Source organism: Malus domestica, chromosome 08 (assembly GCF_042453785.1).
Source record: "Malus domestica chromosome 08, GDT2T_hap1".
Taxonomy (NCBI): Eukaryota; Viridiplantae; Streptophyta; class Magnoliopsida; order Rosales; family Rosaceae; genus Malus; species Malus domestica.
The window spans coordinates 18548743-18569712 of record NC_091668.1 but is presented as its reverse complement, the minus strand read 5'-3'; the positions used below and the strand labels follow the sequence as shown (position 1 = coordinate 18569712).

General features: G+C 40.6%; 1 protein-coding gene across 3 annotated transcripts; it reads right to left on the bottom strand.

Moving 5' to 3' along the window:
• Positions 1–8429: 8429 nt before the first annotated feature.
• On the bottom strand, positions 8430–14511 carry LOC103441537 (protein ALTERED PHOSPHATE STARVATION RESPONSE 1-like). 3 transcript variants are annotated; one of them, XM_008380215.4, is made up of 5 exons: positions 14241–14511; positions 12547–14108; positions 11054–11268; positions 10487–10710; positions 8430–9848 (listed from the first exon to the last, which is right to left on the bottom strand). In XM_008380215.4, exons 2-5 carry the CDS (start codon positions 13937–13939, stop codon positions 9053–9055), a joined length of 2628 nt encoding a protein of 875 aa, XP_008378437.2. In that variant the 5' UTR covers positions 13940–14108; positions 14241–14511; the 3' UTR covers positions 8430–9052. The 3 variants fall into 3 exon arrangements, with proteins under 3 accessions (XP_008378437.2, XP_028962933.1, XP_017189450.2); XM_029107100.2 differs by having other exon boundaries at positions 14368–14501; XM_017333961.3 differs by having other exon boundaries at positions 14245–14372.
• Positions 14512–20970: the final 6459 nt, after the last annotated feature.

Genomic DNA, 20970 nt, shown 5'->3' with positions numbered 1-20970 from the left:
CCGAGTGATGAGGCGCCACCTGATCATCCTTGAAGATCCCTTCCTGTAAATTTGATTTGACTTTTTTTTTTATTATTTTTTTTAAGGTATGTATAATGCAAATTTATATAAAATTTCCAGAAAAAATAAATAAAATGGACTTTATTTCTCTTAATGCATTTGTTTGTTTTTTTTTTTTTTTGCTATATACATACATATATTATGTACACACACACACACACACATATATATATATATACACACATTTTTTTTTTTTTCATGTGGGCTGATCCACCATTCCAAAACCCTTTCCCCTTTTATTTGCATGGTGCTAGCCACCAAGAATCCACTTTCTCCTTCTTCTTCTTTTTATATTTTTTTTTCTTTTATGGCTGCTTTCGGTGCCAGATGCACCCCCCCTTTTTTTCACGTGGTGCCAGCACCACTCTGCTCCACTATCCCATTTATTATTTTTTTTTTTTGTATAAATTTTGATGATGGGTGAGGAATTTGCAGGAAATGACGAAGACGGACGGAGAGCTGCAGTCGAGGCTTTATGACCCGCCAGTCGTTTGACGACGGTTATTGAAGTTCTTCGCCATTGCTGTTTGCCACGGACAGAGAGCTACAATCGAGGCTTCATGACCGGCTAGTCGTTTGACGGTGGTTATTGAAGTTCTGCGCCGTTGCTGTTTGCCACTGCCACTACACAACCATTGCACCGCCACTGCATTCTTGTTGCCTTGCACCGCCGCCATTACACAGTCACTGCATTTTTTTGCTGCCTTGCGGAGGAAAAGACAGGCAGGGAGTTGTAGGAGGCAAGAGATGGAGGAGATGTGGACAGACGGTGCCAACGCTTAGGAGCTGGGTTCCTCGCTGGGCTTAGGCGTTGCACATCGAAGAGGGTGCTCAGATCATGCACTGCAGCACCACCGCTTGCACCATGAAGCTGCCGTTACGGATGAAGTTGGTCCAGAGGCCGTTGTGGCTGTATGTCGCAGAGACAGAGGAGCATGGTGCTCAGAAACTGGAGCGGCGGGAAGACATGAGAGCGGACGAGAGAAGACGATAGCAGATTCACCATTTTCTATTAAGGCTTTGCGGAGCTTCGACCAAGAGAAGATCCTTAGCAAATCTCTGTCGCCCTTGGCTGGCTGTACAGCCTCATTTACATCCATCGCAGCTGTCATCTCACCCGTTAACTACCTTGGCAGCCTCACCGCTCCGTCGAGCATCCTCGAAGCCATGTCCACGCTCTTTGTTAGCGACAGTTTCTCAACGATGAGGCGGAGAAGTCAGCATCACAGCAAGTTATATTGAAGGAGATGTGGACGACATATCTGATCAAATTGTAGGGGAGGAAGAGGTTATGGGGGAAGAACCTGATCTTGGAGAAGTTTTGATCGAAGACGATGTTAACAAAGAACATGGGATGGAAGCATGTCCACTTACTCCGAGTGTGCGCACCATGTGTAGCAACGGTGGAAGAAACAGACTGGGCGATGGAGTTCACCCACTGCGCTCCGCCGCATCGAGATCAGAGGCGAGGGCCTTGATGATGGGTCTACACCGTAGAGAATGACGCGCCTGATGGAGATGGACCTCTGGAGTTCTTGGGCATATGTCAAAGGCATAAACATAGCTGGGTTCTGTGTAAACTGAGCTTGGTTTTGGTTAATTACCATCTGGGGATTAAAAATCTGAGGCTTCTCATCCAAACCCATGTTCAAACTCCCAGAATGATTATTGGGTTCGAAATCGCCGCCGTATCCTCTGCCTTGATCCACCACATCTTGAAACCCTCGTTCGGCGAATTCTAAATTTTGGTGGTGATGATCAAAGCCGCTTGAACTCTGCAGCAGCGTGTTCAATCCGAGAGACGGAGTAGAGAACTCGAAAGGCGAGCCAGAAGGGACGTTCCATTTGCAAGTGCCATTGCTTCCTCGACAGATTATAAGCCTGGTGGTGTTGATCCCGCACGCGTGCAAGCCGCTGGCTACTGGCTTTTACGACTCGCAGAGGTAGGCCACAAATAACGAGGACTCTATTGCTGGTCTCAATATGATAAGGGTTATTAACTGTGGCTTGATGTTTCGGTGGAAGCGGCAGAGAGAGAGGAAGAGGCCCGCTGCTTGATGGGCTCTTGGCATCTGGGCCTGTGAAATTGAAGGGAGACCTGGGCTGTGACTCACTTTCTGATGATGGAGACAAGGCTGGGGCAGCCCAATTCCTTCATGTTATTATTATTATTATTTTTTTAATTTTTTTTAATTTTTTTAATTTTTTAATTTTTTTAATTTTTTAATTAATTAATTTATTTATTTATTTTGGTGTGTAGGAACCGTATTCTTTTTTTTTAAAGACATATAACATATGTATTTTTTTCTTTTTATTATTACAATTTTTTTTTTACACAAGGAATGTAATAATATTGACTTTCATTAATCACTTTCACTACAACCTTTATTTCTCATTTTGATGGGACTGAACTCGAAGTTGAATGTTTACCCCTCCAAAGAAGAGATCAAGTCATAACGTAGTTCAAATGAGCGATGGATTGCTTTTGGCGGTGGTTTTGATGATGATTTTAATGATGGTTTGGATGGTGATTTTGATGATGGTTTTGCCGTGCACAGTTTATGCTCTTGCGGGCCAGGAGCGTTGGTGTTGCCTTTTATGCTCGTGCAGACCAGGAGCGTTGGTGTCGCCTTTTATGCTCGTGCGAATCACAAGCGTTGATGTCGCCTTTTATGCTCGTGCAGATCAGGAGCGTTGTGCCATGCAGTTTAGGCTCATGCAGGCGAGGAGCCTCATGTCCTACAGTTTAGGCTCGTGCGGACAAGAAGCTTTGGTTTGTGCAGTTTAGGCTCGTGCGAACAAGGAGCATTGTGAATTTGTCAAATGATCCTGGAGAGGCTTTCCTTGCAATTTTCATAGCAAGGAGTCTTGACCGAGTGATTGAAGAAGTCTTCAGGAAAGAAATCGCGCATCGTGATGGGGATGGACGATTTATGTGTCGAAATTTCATCATCTTCAACACGTTCACGTTGCTTTGAAGGTTGACAAGAGCTGTTTTGCCCCCTTTCCGATTGGCGGACTTGTGGAGGAGACGTATGCTTCTTGTGCAATTTCTTAGGAGTGACTTGAGTCCATCATTCAACTTTGCTTGTCTTGGAGGATGCCCCCAGCGGTTACGGTAAAAACCTTGAGTCGGAAGAGCCAGAAGTGATGGTGGTATAGTTTGACTTCACAACATCGTCAAGATCTAGCTCGATCATTCCTTTCTGAGCCAATTTCATGATGAGATCTTTCAGCACGAAGCACTTTTCTGTCGGATGATTGATGAAGCGGTGGAATTTACAGTATCTTGGACTGTCGATACGATTCATCTCTTCCGACCGTCTGCACTCAGGCAAACCGATCACCTTCTTGTCCAACAGGTCATCCAGCATGGCAACCACATCAGAGTCGGGGAATGGATAAGTCTTCTCCTCAAGCTCCTTCAAAGTGCATCTACACATCTCTTGATCACGAAAAGCTTCGGTTTGAATCGTCTTGCCTCGTGTGGAGATTTTGACAGGAGATATGTTAACCGTCATCGCTTCCTTGGTGGGTTTCCATGCAGCCTTATCCACCTTTGGCCCCAAAACTTTATCGTTCTTGTAGTCGGCGATCGGTTCTTTCTTCCCATGATGGGCGATGCTCAACTCCATGTCATGGGCGCGGGTGGCTAACTCTTCGAATGTCTGTGGTTTGATGCCTTGAAGGATGTAGTGTAATCCCCACTGCATGCCTTGAACACACATCTCGATTGAAGAGGTTTCCAAGAGCCTATCTTTACAGTCAAGGCTTAGAGTGCGCCATCTATTGATGTAGTCAATGACTGGCTCGTCATTCCACTGTTTTGTGCTCATTAGCTCTAGCATGCTCATAGTGCGGCGGGTGCTGTAGAAGCGGTTGAGGAATTCCCGCTCCAATTGCTCCCAGTTGTTGATGGACTCAGACTCTAGGTCCGTGTACTACTCAAAGGCATTTCCTTTCAGCGAGCGCACAAACTGCTTGGCGAGGTAGTCCCCTTCGGTCCCTGCGTTGTTGCAAGTTTCAACAAAGTGGGCAACGTGCTGTTTTGGGTTTCCCTTTCCATCAAATTGCCTGAACTTTGGTGGTTGATAACCCATCGGCATCCTTAAGGCGTCAATCTTCTTTGAATACGGCTTCGAGTACAACCCAGAGGTATTTGAGCTCCCTTCGTACTGTGCCTTGATGGTGTTGGTGATCATCTCCTGCAGCTGCTGGATAGAAATAGATCCCATGAGTGCCGCTGCTTGGTCTGGCTCCGGCTTCACATCGATTCTCTCTACCAGAGGCTCATCTTCTTTGCCAGCTCCTATTTTTAGTGGATCATCTTCTGGGTTGGGGTTTTCGCCGTCCTGTGGCTCCAGTCGACTGACGAGTGCAGCGATTTGCAAGTCTTTTTCTTCAACAATCCGTGTTAGCCTTGTGATCGCTTCATTCATTTGCCAGCTGTTCTTCAATGGAGGTAACGCCGATGGTCATGACTTGTGCAACCATCATACGCGACTCTTCAAGCATCCAGGGTGTTGATGAAGGACCCCGTTGGCCGCTTTGGGATGTCATCTAATATGCCTTAACGGCATGCTTCGATGCCCCCAGCGAGGCTAGGTTGATGACGGGCTCGCGTCTTTAATGCTCCACTTGCTCCCTCAACGGCACCGACTTTGAAGTGGTTTGTTGAAGAGTAGTTGTGGCACCAATGGATGCTCTGTTCATGGCGGAAGTGCTCAGGCTTCTTCACTTTGTGAGAATGGCTTGTCCTTTGCTTGATGCCATTGATTTTGGAAGTGTGCTTGAATTTCTTGAATGGAGAAAGAGATGAGAGGTAAAGATTGTCCCACCGGGCGTGCCAAATTTGTGAACACGAAAATTTCCCGAAAGGAAAGAGACAAGAACAACATGCACAAAATAATATTTGTATTTGATGATTTTGGGTTACAATCTCTCTTAAATTTGATCCTCTGATTCGATCTCTGTGAGGTGTTGATTTGTGGATGTGCGATTGATCCAAATGGCCGTTGGGCTTGATCTAAGGATGAACGTTCTTCAAGGGCCGTGGGCTTGATCTTGAAGGTGGATTTGAGCGGATCTTCAAGGAGCCGTTGGGGCTTGATCTTGAGGATGAGCGTTTCTTCAAGGGCCGTTGAGGCTTAATCTTGAATAACGGTGATGAACGGATCTTCAAGGGGCTTTTGGGCTTGATCTTTGAAGAACAGTGATGAACGGATCTTCAAGGGCTTTTGGGGTTTAATCTTGAATTGGTGGAAGTTCTTCAAGGGTCTTTGGGGCTTGATCTTGAAGGTGGATGATTGTTGATCCAAGGGCCGTCAGAACTTGATCTTGGAAGAACGATGAATGAAGAACGAAGAACGAAGAAGGCTTTCTTGATTCTTCGGGATGAATGGATGATGAACGATGAACACTTTCTTCAAGGGTCGTCGGGGCTTGATCTTCAATTGGTGGAAGTTCTTCAAGGGCCTTTGGGGCTTGATCTTGAAGGTGGATGATTGTTGATCCAAGGGCCGTCGGGGCTTGATCTTGGAAGAACGATGAACGAAGAACGAAGAATGAAGAACGAAAAAGGCTTTCTTGATTCTTCGGGATGAACGGATGATGAACGATGGTGCTTTCTTTAAGGGCCGTCGGGGCTTGATCTTAGGAAGAACAATGGACGAAGAACGAAGATGGCTTTCTTGATTCTCCAGGAACCTGGATGCTTGAGAGCTTCGGAGTTTCAGAGCTTCAGAGCTTCAAGAATTTTGCCTAATGATTTTGGTTCCCCCAAATGAATGAAATTGGCTTCTATTTATAGAATTCCAAAACTTGATTTTTGGGATTAAATAATCAGATGAAATAAATCATTTCTGCCGGGCGTTGACACGTGTCCTGTTTGATGACTTTTCCAACTTATTTCGATTTTTTGTTTAGACACACGCTATGTGTAAAATTTATGTAATACATGAGCGTTGAAACTTTGATTTATCGGTCAACATTTATTTACCGAAATTTCGATGTCTACAATTATGTTCTTTGTAGGTAATATATTTTTCATGCAAATTAATTTGCAACTAACAGTGTTTTTTTTGAAGTATTTTCATCTTCTTATTACTTAATGATTGACATTAGTTTTTGTCTTGACACGTTCTCTTTGGTTGTGATTTGTTGCAGTTCAAAGAAAAAGCTATATACACTCAACATGAATTTGATGCATTAAGAATACAGTGGGATGAGTATGTTGATGACTTTATCCCAATAGATGAAACACTAGACTAGCTAGTTTGTGAAATTTTAAATTAAGTGAACTTAGAGTTTTGATTTAGTAGCAAAGCTCTACACATTTTATTAAATGTGTTGACTGTGAGATTGTCTTTTATAATACTTTGGTGGTGAATGAATTACAAATTTATGAAGCAATTATTTGAGGTAAATATCTTGGTTTTTAAATGAATTATGCAATATATATGTCATCAAACATATTACAAGTCATGTATTAAACGGTTTATGACACGCTTTGTGGCTCATTGTTAATATTCAGCGATGTTGCAAATGGTTTATGTGCTATAATACATGACGCTATGCAAATGTCATGTTTAGTATACCATGACGCTCATTCTTCTGTTTATAAAATACTTTTTTAATTCAATAACGCTTGTTAGGTGCCTCTAGAAGCCATACATGAAATTGTGTGTATGTCATGTTTAGTATACCATGATGCTCATTCCTTTGTATATGACACTTATACCGCATCTCTTTTTTTTTTTTTTTTTTTTTTTTTTGTTGATTAAAGACGATAGTATATTCGATAACGGGGCTAAGGCCAAATAAGCCAAAAACCAATAAAGACAGTACAATCCTGGTATAGAGAAAACAAAAGAAAACTCCCAGACCATTTCCATCGATTCCTCCACAAGGAGATCAACAATGAAGGGAGGAGGAGAGTAGAGCCATTGACAATGACTACCTATGGAAAGACAATAGCGAGCTAGACGATGAGCAATGATGTTAGCTTGGCGACGAACGTGGGTACAAATGTTTTCGGTGATGGTAGGGAGCAATGCTTTCATATCCTCAATGATGTGCCCAATCGGGGATAGATTGGATAAAGGGCATTGCAAGGCCCCTATGATCTGAAGAGAATCTTAACTAGCAAGTTACTGAAACCCCTAGACGACGCCCAAACCACACAGTCTCTAGCTGCAAAAGCTTCCCTCCACACAAACGCACCATCAAAATTGATTTTCAGACGCCCCGGGGAGGGAGAGACCATTTTTGGGGAAGATGGGCATTGGATCCGGAACCGGATAGGTCAGTATTGCATTTCACCAAGTCTTGCCACCACGACTGCAGTTGCAAATACCCTATGAAAATTCGAAAGGTCGCAAGTTCCAAAGGCGGAGACGACAAGCAATGAAATTTCCCGGGAGGATGAAAGCCACGCACACCTGGCAAAGTGGCAATCACGGAGCAGTTGGATCGTAGACTCTCCGTAGTGGCTACACATGGTGCAAAGTAGATCACACAGGATGTGTTTCACAGCGAGGTTGACCTTCCTAAGGACAATGTCCCTGCATAGTTTCCAAAAATTCACCCGTACTTTTGGAGGAACCCTAGCTTTCCAAGGGGACGGGGATGCCACCGAAGATGAACCAGGATTCATTCAACTATGCCCTAGCCATGGGTCATATCCAAACGAGGATTCATTCAAATATAGCCAAGCATTCATAAACAATAATGCAAACACTTAGCACTTGCATCAAAATAAGCGGTGCAATATCACAAGCATCACAAACCATAAGTCTCCATACATTAGTAGCGAACATTGTAATTTTTTCTTATACCAAGACCTTTGCTAGAATGACTAGTGAAAACATAAATTAGTAGCGAACTTACCATTCATGCAATTCGGACATAAGACTATGCATATAAAATTTTATCTTGTTTATTTGCAATTGGAAATTCATTGGCTTGACAAGCACTTCAAGTTTGATTTGATTTTACGTATACGCAATAGAAGAAAACGTAGGATGTTTTGAAACTTTTCCATTCAAACGCATCACTGCACGCTGCTGCACTTTTCTATTGTTCTCTTCTTATTTTCCTTTGCATGAAAAGTCTTCAACAGCAGCTAGGTCTAGAGGAAAATTATGTGCATTACAGTCAGACGGAGGCGTGAATGAAAGATGCCAGCGGAATGATCAGCCGGTCAGAGGCTGGGGATGCTTCCTTCCCACCGCATCCCTGCATTAATTTGTTAAGGTTCGTTGTCCATGCCCGCGTGAGAAACTTCTGACAAGATGTTGGCCCCACATACATCAATTCTAACGGGCACTATCCATTTGAATTAATGATAACAACCAAGAAACGACAGTCCATGAAAAGACAAACCATTTTGGTGATGGAATAGCTCATTCAAAAATTTTCAGTTTCTCTAATAGCACATTCCAACAGGCAAATATTTCCACCACCTAAAATCCAATAAAAGAATTTCCGTACAAAAGTTGCCATTTGTTAAAAGGGGAGGGGTTGTGCAGAACCAGATATCAAGCCAAGGTGAAATTCTTGGCTTCAGCCGTGGACCACGTCACATGTCGGACCACACACTAAGAACGGAACCCCGTGTAGTACCACCCTCATGGCAATCTTTCTGCGGCAGTGAGGTAAGTGATGGAGTAAATCTGCCGGACCAAAGAATTTCTCCAAAGTCAAACCCAAGGGACCAACTGTCTCCAAAGTCAAACCCAAGGGACCATCAACCTTTTGAAGGCAAATCTAATAACCCCCTTTTTCTTTTTTTCTTTTTTGATCTTTTTTCTTTTTCCAAACTCCTTCTCAAAGATCTCTGTCATGCCTAAAGTTTCATATAGTTCGCTTTGCCTTCTCTGCTATCCTACCATTTCTAAATGTATGCGATCTCAATGAACGACTGTACATATACAAAAGGGCTCTAGCTACTTCACAGATCGCGCTTCCAACTTGTATAAATAGTCTTACTTCGCTATGAGCCTCCAGCATCTTCAAGTCTGACTTGCTCGTGACCTTTCAGAGCCTCTGAAGTGAAACTACTTAAAGTTTCAAGAATTGGGACCAAACCACCTTGCAAACTATTGGAAGCTGCATGATTAACCAATTTGATGGCCTCCTTATGCCTCGCTCTCTCCTCGGCTAATCTCTTCTTCATTGAATCCAAATCCACCTTCAGATCATCCAGTGGTGAAACTCCACTATCGGAAGGTGACTTTGACAGAGCGGTTTTGTCTGTTGATGCATCATGGTCATGGTCTCTTTTCAACCTCTCCATATGCAATTTTCTAAGTTGGCTCTCCAAATTCTTGGAGACATGCTCAGCTTTGATCCTTCGACGTTGCTCCTTGTCCTGCCTTTCCCATAACTGGTGTAAGGTTGAAGCAAAATCATGCATCGCATCTGCCACCCCCTTTTCAGAAATTCTTTCCGTTGCTTGGCACCAATCATTACAAACTACAAAAATGGGTGGAGCTCCCATCTGGCTTGGGGAGAAAGGGGCAACTCCATCAGGCGTTTCTTCAGGTTCCTGGTTGATGCACCTTGAAAGCCATCCATTTAAGGACTCCACATAGGACTTTTGGGTGTTAACCCAATTGTTAAAGGACGCGCACCAGCTCAGAAGCTCCATTTCAAGTTCAAGAGTAGCTTTCAAATCAGAATCTCTTCGAAGGCCAGCACTCACCTTAAGAGATCGAATTTTGCTCACCATAATAGCTTGGAACTGTTTCTGGTGGCATTTGAGCATGGATTTCCACATTCTTATCAATCTGCAGATAAAAGGCAAATCCTAATATTAACAGAAGACACTCGATAAGTTAAGAAATAACCTTTTAGAACATCAGAAAATTAACATATAAATTCAGGTCCCTACAAGCATCAGATACATCACCAGTGAGTAACCTATGTTTGGCAGGAGGGGGGAAAAGCTAATGGAAAAAGAAATGTAAAAGGGTTAGGATTCCCATAAGCACTGTAGAGGGTAAGGTAAGCGTCTTGCATACAAGTTCCATAATTATACTCTTTACAGTCACGGTTTTTATTCCCTACCAAAATTGTCACCAAAAGTCTTAATGGATCATGCACGGGGGAAAGTGATCTGATGGAAATCAAAAGATAATCATCACCGTTGAGCAGGTGCGGGGTTCATTATGAACCACTACCAACTTATTGATTTAACTATTGGGAAATTAATCTCTAAGACTATCACCTCATAAGCTCATATATACAGATTCTATACATATAAAAAAAATTAAAAAAACAAAAAGCAATAAAATGTACCCAAAAAAAAAAAGGCAGGGCATAATTCAGACTATAATTCATCCAAAAGTAACAATGAACCAATGCTAATATTGTTGTGACCCAAAGTGATAAGCTTTTGCTAAAAGAATTTCAAGAGATTTGTTACCCATGAATCAATTCTGCAACTTGGGGAAGCAATTCTTCATCCCTCAGTTTATGTATCCTCCTCGATATGGTATCAACAGCTCTGATACAAACATTAATTTTTGTTAGCAACTTCCGTACAGAAGCCTGGGTGGCATCAACCTTAGCAGACTCAGCTCCATGATAATCTAGTTTTTTCAATTTCTTGCATTTCTTTTCATAGTCAACCCGTAGCTTTTCTTCATCCTAAAATTAGTGCAACACGAATAAAATATTAAACAAATGTCAACAGAAGCAAGCCCCAAGCCACTTGAAGAACATAAAAAGCGATGATTGACACATCAAATTGAAGCTAGTAAAGAAAACAAAAATACTCAAATAACACCTTAAAATTTGACTACAATATAGAAATTCAGGTCCTTCAATGAGTGCAAGTGCATGGTAGTTGTTAAATCAGAGAGTATGAAATAGTTTTTGCAACCTGCTGCAATGAAAGGATTTGGTGACTATCTGAGACTATAAAGGATTTTAAGTATCATCATAGTAGAAATTATAAGTTGCATGACATACGTGATTTTGATTCTCTTACCTTGACTTCCTTGTACAATTTTTTCTCCCATGCATATAGTTTCTCCAAAGTTGATGAGAGGTTTCCAGGCTTCTTATTGAAATCTTTTCCAGGTTCTCCCTGGTAAGCGTTTGCCATTTTCACGGTCTTAGAGTTTAATCTTACTGGGGGCATGGATGACGGGGGTGAAGAAAGCAGGGAATGTGCTACAAGGTAAAGGATCCTCGAGAAGACAACTGCATAGACATGCGTAAGTTTTAATGAAACAGCAACAATAATGCTTCTTCATAGAGATCCCAATAAAAAATATTAGACTAGCAGAATTTGCCTATCAATCCCACATGCATTCTACAGTCGAAACAGTGAGATTTATATTTTTTCAAAACATTCAGGTGTAACTTCTTGGGAGCAGCCTCTCCATAAATGGGGGTAAGGCTAGCCGACATTCACCTCTCCCAAACCCTGCGTAAAGCGGGAGCCTTGTGCACTGGGTACGATGAGATGGGATTGGAAAAATTGGCATCTCATTGACACGCTTGCAACATTCAGGTGTAACTTGGACCTTTAACTTTTTTGTCATATGCAGTATGATGAAGCTTTGCAATGTATAAAGGAATCCGAAGCAGAGTAATTATCAAGCCAAATTCAAGCGTGAGCATGTATCTCCAATAAAATTTCAATCAGTTAGACCACCATATTATATAGTCACCACGGGTCCTGCAGATAAATCCTCCTGAGACATATATTTCACACCTATCTCTAAAAAAATTAATTAGTAACATGCTGGTTTGTAATTTGTAAACATGAACAAGGGAGGGTCTATTACTTTTTGTCAATATCAAGACTTGGACAAGTTCAAATACGAAGCCATATATAATGCTTAACAACTGCGTACAAGGAGAAACGAAATGCAAGAAAAAGTAAAGCAATATTATGTCCACATTGCTCAACCAGGGTCCAGAGCTTCTAACATTTGGAGTTGGATAATGCTAGGGAGACTATAAACTAAATGACACGGAAGTTGATTATTGGATTATTACTTTAAGTGTTGATTAATGTGTTTATTTCTTATTGGTGACACATCATTTAGTTTGCAAGTTTAGTTTACCTAGCATTACTCATTGGATTTATATAGCAAAAAAAAAATATGGTAGAATTTTTTTTTCTAAAATCATCTTTTTAATTATGCGAACTTTATTCTGTATTCGCAATAAAATCCTAATCTCTCATCTAATCACGAGACAGTTCGTGCAAGTCTATACGGCACAACACTTGAGTATTTTAGGCTACTTGGGTCGATAAGTATGCATTTTAGTTCAGAGAAAAGTAAGCCCTAGTTACACTGGAACTGGGATGTAATGCATAGACAGCGCATAGCTTTAGATTCACAACAACAGAAACAAAACTTTCATCACCTAAATGCGGTCGAACAAGATCGTGGAAGCAGTCTACTGAATAAGGATATGTATGATAAAGTACCAAGAGTCCAAGACAACTAGGCATTAGACTCCTACCTTTAAGTGCAGCACCTCTACGCTGATAAGGCAACTTGCCCACCTCAAGCAGCATGGCAACTTCTTTCCCATAACTAGAGGCTGTCTCGAACTCATCCCTGATTTCCTTCACAACCTCCTGAAGGTCCCTTGTACTGTGGACTGACAATGTAGTTAAGCTACTCCCCTTTGAAGATCCAACATCATGCGTCGACGCAGCTTCAATCTCAACCTCAAACTCAAAACTCACCCTCTTTTTCTTCACATACTCCTCTTCGGAGTTTTTCGATCCATTTGTATCTGGACTGCTCTTTATCTCCTTCCCATGGACAGAATGGGAACTCTCACTGCTATGCAATGGCACTGTCCCTGAACTCTCCTCACTGCTTGGCTGCTTCAATGGCACAGCCCTTGAAGTCCCTTCACCCGAATTTTGATTCCTATTCCTGTTCACATTACCATCCGCATTCCCCCTCCGCTTCTCCTTGTGAACCTCTTTCAACACTTCCTGCTCTGTCTCATCCTCCAAATCGGGAATCCCCTCTCTCTCCCTCACCTCCTTCGAGTCCGGACTGCTCGTCGTGGACCCGTACCCGTATCTAGCCTTCGGATAGTAACCTGGGTAACCACTATTATCAAAAGTATCAAACACATTCAGGAAATCCCAAGTCGAGACCCTTGGAGGCGAAGGCGGTGCAGGTGGAGGACCGGCTGGTGGTGGTGGGCTTGGCTGCCGTCGATTGTACGGATTCTCACTATTCGCCGGTGACCCCATCGGGTACCCCAAAAACCCACCACCGCCATACGGCTGAAAACCCGAATAACGCGGATAGGGATCCGGATAAGGACCATTTTGGGTCGGATATCTCTCCGGCTCTTCATAAAACACCGTCTGCATCGGCGTCTCCGTCCTTCTCATATAATAGACATGTGAATTCGGAGGGTAACGATAGGAAGAAGAAGAGGGTACCTCTTGCTCCGGGCTGTCCTCGATGTTAATGTGACCCGACGATGAGTCAAACTCGGATTCTGACTCGGACCCAGACGACAAATGTATGTGAGCGTCGTCAATGTCGCCCGCTTTTAGCGAATCAGCGGAAACAGAGTGCGATATCGATGTAGACGACGAGTGGTTTGTATGGGGTTTCCTCTTTCTGGGCTTGCCTTCGTCGGAAGGCAACGTGAGAACCGGAGATCCCGGCGGCGAGGACGACTCGCCGGCGCCGGATACAATGAGGTCTTCGTCGACGAACTTGCAGAGGGCGTCGCCGATGTGCTGGAGGGAGTGGAAATAGGAGAAGTGGGCTGCGGCGAGAGCGTAGCGCTGGTCCGACGCCGTTTTGATATGGTCCTTTCGCTCCTTGCAAAGCATGACTAGCGGCAAGTTGTCGACCTTGGAGCCACCGCAGCCCATATCATCCGGCAAATAACCCCTGGAGAATGCCCAAAGTTACGAGCCAATGCCACTGAGCGCCACCGCCACCAACCCTGCGCTCAACGGACTTGTTCCTCCTCATGGCGTCGTCCATGCCTGTCCGTACAAACTAAGCATCGTGAACAACCACCGGAGATCCGAATACAACCTAACCAGGTCACAGAGACAGAGAAAGCAAAATCGGATTCAGACCCAGATCAAAATTCGAGATTTTAATGGAACCCAATTAAAAAATTCGAGATTTAAATGGAAGCACAAGAGCAGAAACGAAAGTGAGCACCTACTGACTGAGCAAACACATGCATTAACACACGTAAACAGACTTAAAGGTACAGAAATATATTAAATGCGATCAAAATATAGAGAGAGAGAGGGGGGGGGGAGTGAGATATGGTGACCGTTGAGACCGGTGGGGATATGTAATGACTGTCCACGCGAGGAGGGGACAGAGGCTCAGAGAGATGACTCTCTCTCTCTCTCCTCTCTCAGAGTTAGAGAGAGAAAGGAGCAGGCGGGCAGGCAGTCAGGCAGCAGATACAAGGAGATATTTTAATTTAATTTTTGTAAAATATGGATTTTATTAATTCAAATTGACATGTTAAAAAACAAAATTGGCATGGAAATGCGTGAGATGGGAGGTGTGCGAAGAACAGAGGGGGGCGGGGGGTGGGTGCTGCTGCTTCTCGTTTTGTTTTGGAAGTTTGGCGTTTTCTTTATTCTGGAATTCATATTTTGACGAGAGAGAGAAGATATAAGCAACGTTTAAAATATCGATATTATCTCGATATTTTTATCGAAATTTCTGTATTTTCTGACTACCGATATTTCCGATATCATCAATATTTTATACTTTGATAGGAACTTTATGTGGTACTAAGTCACTCATATATCTTACCATGCAATGTATGAAGTGTAAAATATTGTACTAATTCATTATATATAAATGATTATGGTGTGTTTAAACTTTTTTCATTAATTACTATATATTTTCTACACTCACAATGTTTGTCAGCTCGTTATATAATCAACTTAAATCCATTATGCAATGTATTTCCTTCCAATTTTTTTATGATAAACTAATAGATAATTAACTAAATAAACATCCTGCAAAGTTTTAATAAAAATTTCCAAGTTTTTCTTACAATTTTTGTGGTTTTTATTCAATTTTTATCAATATCGATAATATTCCGATATTTCCATCAAATTTCCGTGTTTTTGGACTATCGATATTTTATACCTCATAAGAGAGAGAGTCTCTGAAAGCAAAATAAATTTTGGGATGTGATATCCATATACCCTTTTTACTTCTCACATAACTTTGTTAAATTTTATCTGTTGATTTTTTTCAATTCATCTGATCCGAGAGGCCGAAAATTAAAAAGATTTGTGAGAAGTAAAAAATGGTTTGTATAGATATAACGTTCCTAAATTTTAAACAAGGGGTAGGGAAAGGTGGAACCCGCCACACTGGAAACAGACCTTATCATTAATACAGTTTACCGCGAACAAAGTGGGTATTTACTATTTTTCCTTTCTTTTCTTTCTTGGCAACAAAAATTATTTTTATTTTTCTGTGGATAAAACTAAATAATATGAAAATTTATAATTGGATTATTCATTAACAAGCGTGTTCATTTATATTAATAATATATTATTTAATTAATAAATTTAATCTCTCTTGTATTATTATTTTTTTTACTAATTCCATTTTATTAAAAAAAAAGTAGATTTTATCATTTTACAACTCCTGATTCTAAACTTTTGCCAAGTCTTTCTTATTATCACCTTACAATATGTTAAATGCACCCCATATTAAATTTAATATTAAGAACTTATACCTTAATATGCATTACTCTTTACACAAACGACATTCTATTTGTGTGTATTTTGGTGAAACCAAATTGAGAAATGCTAAGCAGATTCTCAAAATTCAATACAGGACCAAAGAGTCTAAATTTCACACAAAATGTTATTGTTTTCCATTGCGATTGTGAATAAAAAAAATCTATGATTTTCTTTTCCTTCACTTTGAAGGGCCACGAGTTTTGACCTTGTTGAAGGTGCATTGCATTGTATATGGGTTCTTTGGTTGTCCTTAACTTCAATAACTTCAAAAAGTTCCATGTATATTTGTCTATGTATTGTATTTGACCTTTATAAACTGTTAAGACAAACTAGATTACAACCTACTCCTACTTATTCTATTTTCTTTTATAATCTTTGTCTTCATTTTCTCTCTTCTTGTGTGCACTCTATCGTGTGCACCATGTGTTCAATAAAATGCCTTAGTTAACAAGTTTTGATAGTTTTCAACATTATTTCACAATATCTTGCAATCACCCTCGACAAGTCTCTACAAATAATAGTAGTTACAAACATATGTTGGCCAAAGTTTTCGGCATATGTTGGCAAAAATTGACTAGTGCTAATGAGGTGTTCGACGAAATGATCCAATGAAGCTATTTTGGTTGATATCATGACCCCCAAAGTTTGAAAATTCTGACTCCACCACTAATTGTATTGGTAAAATTGCATTAAAAATCAAATCGTTAAAAATGTTGAGGGAAAGCTTAAAAGCAAAATTTTTGGGGTGAGAAGTTGGGGTTTGTTGGTTCGGGGAGCAGAATCATTGTTAATCATTGGGGATTTTACATCCTTTCCGCCAGAACATGTTCAAAAGCAGCTAAAAGTGAAGGGAGTAAAACACGCGCAAAATATTAAGAGTAAAACTTTACACTTATGTTAATTTGGCAAATTCAAATCACCCTTTCATACACAGAACTAATTATTTTGTCTTTGTTAAATTACCGTGTCACACACATAAGGCTCGTGTGGTCGACCGGATATGATAGGTTAGAGACCAAGTCCTATGTTTGATAGTGTCAAATGTAACTAGGATGAGATTAGATGGGATTAGAAGAGATCCAAAATCAGGTGGGTTATGTAACCAACCTCACACATGGTTACCAATCCCCTCTGCGTGATGTGCGTGTCGTGTTCTTCCTCACCTCTCTATGTCATCGCTTCATTCCGTAATCTTCATCTATCTCTCTCCCGATTTCTCTCTCATCACATATCTCGTCGCGAGCAGCCCCGATATGGTAGGGTGGATTTCGAGCGTCATGGCATCGTGGGTGGGTCGCAATAGTCATTGCGAGTTGCGAGCTACAGGCAGGTGGGTGTGGGTCGTCGCCGATAGAGATGGATAGAGAGGAGACAGAAATCGGGAGGGATAGAGAGAGAAGAGATAGAAGTCGATGTTGTAATTTTTTTTTATTTTACAAGTAAATTAATCCATAACTAGTCCAAATTACTTATCTGCACCAAACACTGACAAAAGTCTCATCCTATCCACTCAATTCAATTCGAACCTATTCTGAATATTAAGTCAAATCTCATCCGGTCCACAAAATAAGCCCTATAGTACATTATGATATCATAATGTGCATACAAGCAGATAAGTATGAACAATATTTTTATAGATAAGAAGCGAATCAGTATTTTAAAACTCATGTGAATTCGTGTTTATTTCAAGCAAGTTTTTTTTGCTTTTGAGAAAGCACAAATTGCTTTCCAAACGAAAAGAATTATGGAGATGTCAAGATGGTGGTTGGTCTTGAAAAGGACGTGAACAAAAAGCCTCAAGGGGAGTTGTTGTTAAGTGTAAGTAAGTAGGGAAGAAGGATTATCGATGAAAATGTCCTTTTTGTTGTAAAGATAATTTTAGGAAGATAAAATTTATAAATTACATGATCGTGTCACTAATATATATGAGCACGTTTATCAAGATAATTCAATTATCAACTTACATATCATTTAGTTTAGTAAATTTAATCTCACTATCATTACTTTGTAAAAGTAATTATACTGAGGAGAGGACCAAGGTCCAGTGTCGTTTGATGGGGAAACGACATGCAGATAGCAACAGGTTAGCATGTTTGGCTCCCATTGAAGCATGTGTGCCGCGTGAAATCATGTCAGACTAACACCTACTGCTAGCCGATCGGAGGCTGCGCACTTTGAGCGGGAACTTTTAAGAACTCACATGGCATGAAGATCTCTAGGTCACTTGCTCCACTATAATACATTTCATTCGTTTGTCGTCTACTATTTAAGTTGTCAATTGTCGCCGCTTATTTTTTGAACTACTTAGTAATTTTGAACTATTTAAACAAAATGATCTAATTTTCTTCACTTTACAATGAAATGCATCTTTTCTAATCAGTAAAATGGCGATGATGACGATTATGAAATTGAATCGGTTACAAAGAAGACGATATTTAGACGCAGAAAGTTCATAAAGTTTTGCCAGTATATTTATAGGAATTCATAGGTGATTTCACTTCTCTCTGTTTCATGATTAGGTTATAAAGACGACTCGATTATAACAATGATTCAAGAACTATATTATATGTTCAGTTTTGGCTTTTTTTAACTCTAATAATAGTTGCTCTATTACGCTCAAATTATGTCCAGTGTTACACTTGTGATCCTTTTTGTTTACTCTGTCAAATAAAAACTGGTTCATAATCTTAGGAGCATGATATGAAACATGTTTGAAATTGACGTTTTCTAGCTTCTCCCCAAATTTTACCTTAGGTGCTCATTTATAAAACATATTAGAGATGCTCAAGGAAGCGCAAAAATTCTAGAGTATATCACCTCATAACATGATCAAATGAACTAACTACTGAATGTGCCGCCAAAAATCAAATTATTAATGATCAAACGATCCTTTGCATATATACTATGCTCCGATCCATACTAAAAAAAAGGGTAAATTACATAGTAGCTCTTCAAGTTTAAGGTCTATTACAACCACATACAACATCTTTAAAACATTTCACTTTCATATCTCACGTTCTATTTTATTTCAAAATAATACCTCCGTTACATTTTCCATCCATTAATCTGTTAAATGCTGACGTGGTTGCCACATTTGTGCCACGTGGCTACCAAATATGTGCCACGTGGCAAAAAAATAATTTTTTATTTTTTTTTAAAACCTAAATCTTCTAAATAAATTATAAAAGTAAAAAATAAATAAATAAATAAAAATAAAAAACCATACAAACCCAGAAACCCCCCGACCCGCTTCTCTATCTCCTCCCTCTTCACCCTCCCATCCTTCTCTCTCCCCAGAACCACACCTCCCATCCCTTACAAACCGTCACCCTCACCTTTCTTCTCCGGTTCACCCGTGTACCGCCACCGTCGTCTTCCTCCTCAAACCCCCTGCTTTGCTTATCCAAATCCATCAAACAAAACAAAAGCAACACCAATTTCACATTTTTACAAAAAATTCAGAAATGCCAATTAAACCCAAGCCAGTCGGGAACACAGTCGATTCGGAGCGGGGCCTGCGAGCTCCAGTCAATTAGGAGCGATGGGTTGGAGGCCGTGACCGAATTGAGAGGAAGGGGGTTCAAAAGATGCAGCCTTGGGGGGTAGCCATTTGCGTGGGCGAGCTTCCAGTGCACGAGGTCGGAGAGCTCGGGTTCATGGTGGGTGATTTAGGGTGGGAAGAAGAGAGTGAATTTTTTTCCAGTTGGGCTAGGGTGGTGGTGGGTTGAGTTTGTTGGGGTCGGGGGGGGGGGGGGGGGGTGGGGGAAGGGTGGGAAAGTTTCTGGGTTTTGGTTTGCGGGGGTATGGGTTGCAGGGAGGTGTCTCTGACGTTTTTTTTTTGTTTTTTTTTTCTGGGTTGCGGAGAAGATGAAGATGGGTGCGGTGGGGTGTGTAGAGGAGGGAAGAGGGTGGGTGCGCGATGGGTGCAGGGGTGGGTGCGCGATGGGTGCCACGGGGAAGATGAAGATGATTTTTTTTTCCTCCTCTTCTTCTTCTGGGTTCCAGGTTGGGTTTTGGGGGGTGGGGGAGGAGGGAGGGAGAAGACGAAGTGGGCTTTGGTTTTTGATTTTTTTTTTTTTTAGTTTTATAATTTATTTAGAAGATTTAGGTTTTAAAAAAAAATAAAAATTTTTTTTTTTGCCACGTGGCACACATTTGGCAGCCACATGGCACAAATGTGGCAGCCACATCAGCATTTAACAGATTAATGGATGGAAAATCTAACGGATATATTATATTGAAATAAAATAGTACTTGAGGTATGAAAGTGAAATGTTTTAAAAATGTTGTATGGAATTGTAATAGACCTCAAAACCTGAGGGGCTACTGTGTAATTTACCCTAAAAAAACCATAAACAAGTGATAGAGAAAATGATATAGTTGTTGGATAGTCAATAAATCAAAAAGCATATATACTATGCTTCTATCCATGCTCAAGTGATAGAGAAAATGATATAGTTGTTGGATAGTCAATAAATCAAAAAAGCATATATACTATGCTTCTATCCATACTAAAAAATAAAAAACAAGTGATAGAGAAAATGATATATGTTGTTAAAAACTTTTAAGGGAAGGGATTTCTATTTGTTTTTTTTATAAAAATAGAGATTAGCTATAGAGTCCACACCACAACGAACTTTAACGATCTGAACCGTCTATTTCTCAAGTTGCACCTCATAGATCATCCTTACAAAAATATTAGCCAAATTGGAAAAGTTTAAAACATCTAATTGGGTTTAAAAAATTAACGAATACTTTGTTATATAAGAAACAATGAAATTTTATCTTGATAATTAAATAGGCAAATAGTTTCAAATTGAAATGAATTTCGCAAGAATGATTTATGAATAGAGATTTACAAAATAAACGGTTTAGATCGTTGAGGTTTGTTGTGGAGTAAGTCTCACACTTAATTCTTATCTTTTTGAAAGAAAAAAAAATTGAGAACCCCTTTGCATAAAGGATTTGATATGTTATTGGATTAGTCAATAAATAAAAATTATGGAACTATAGAGTTTGCTTTTAGCTGACAGGGAATTGATTGTTGATACGGTTTTTTGTATTATTCAAACCCTTTCACTTGGCTCCATATGGAAAAGCCATGCATGCACAATAAGTGCATGAGCTCCCACAAAGGAAAGACAAAGGAAGAGCAACTTTTGCCG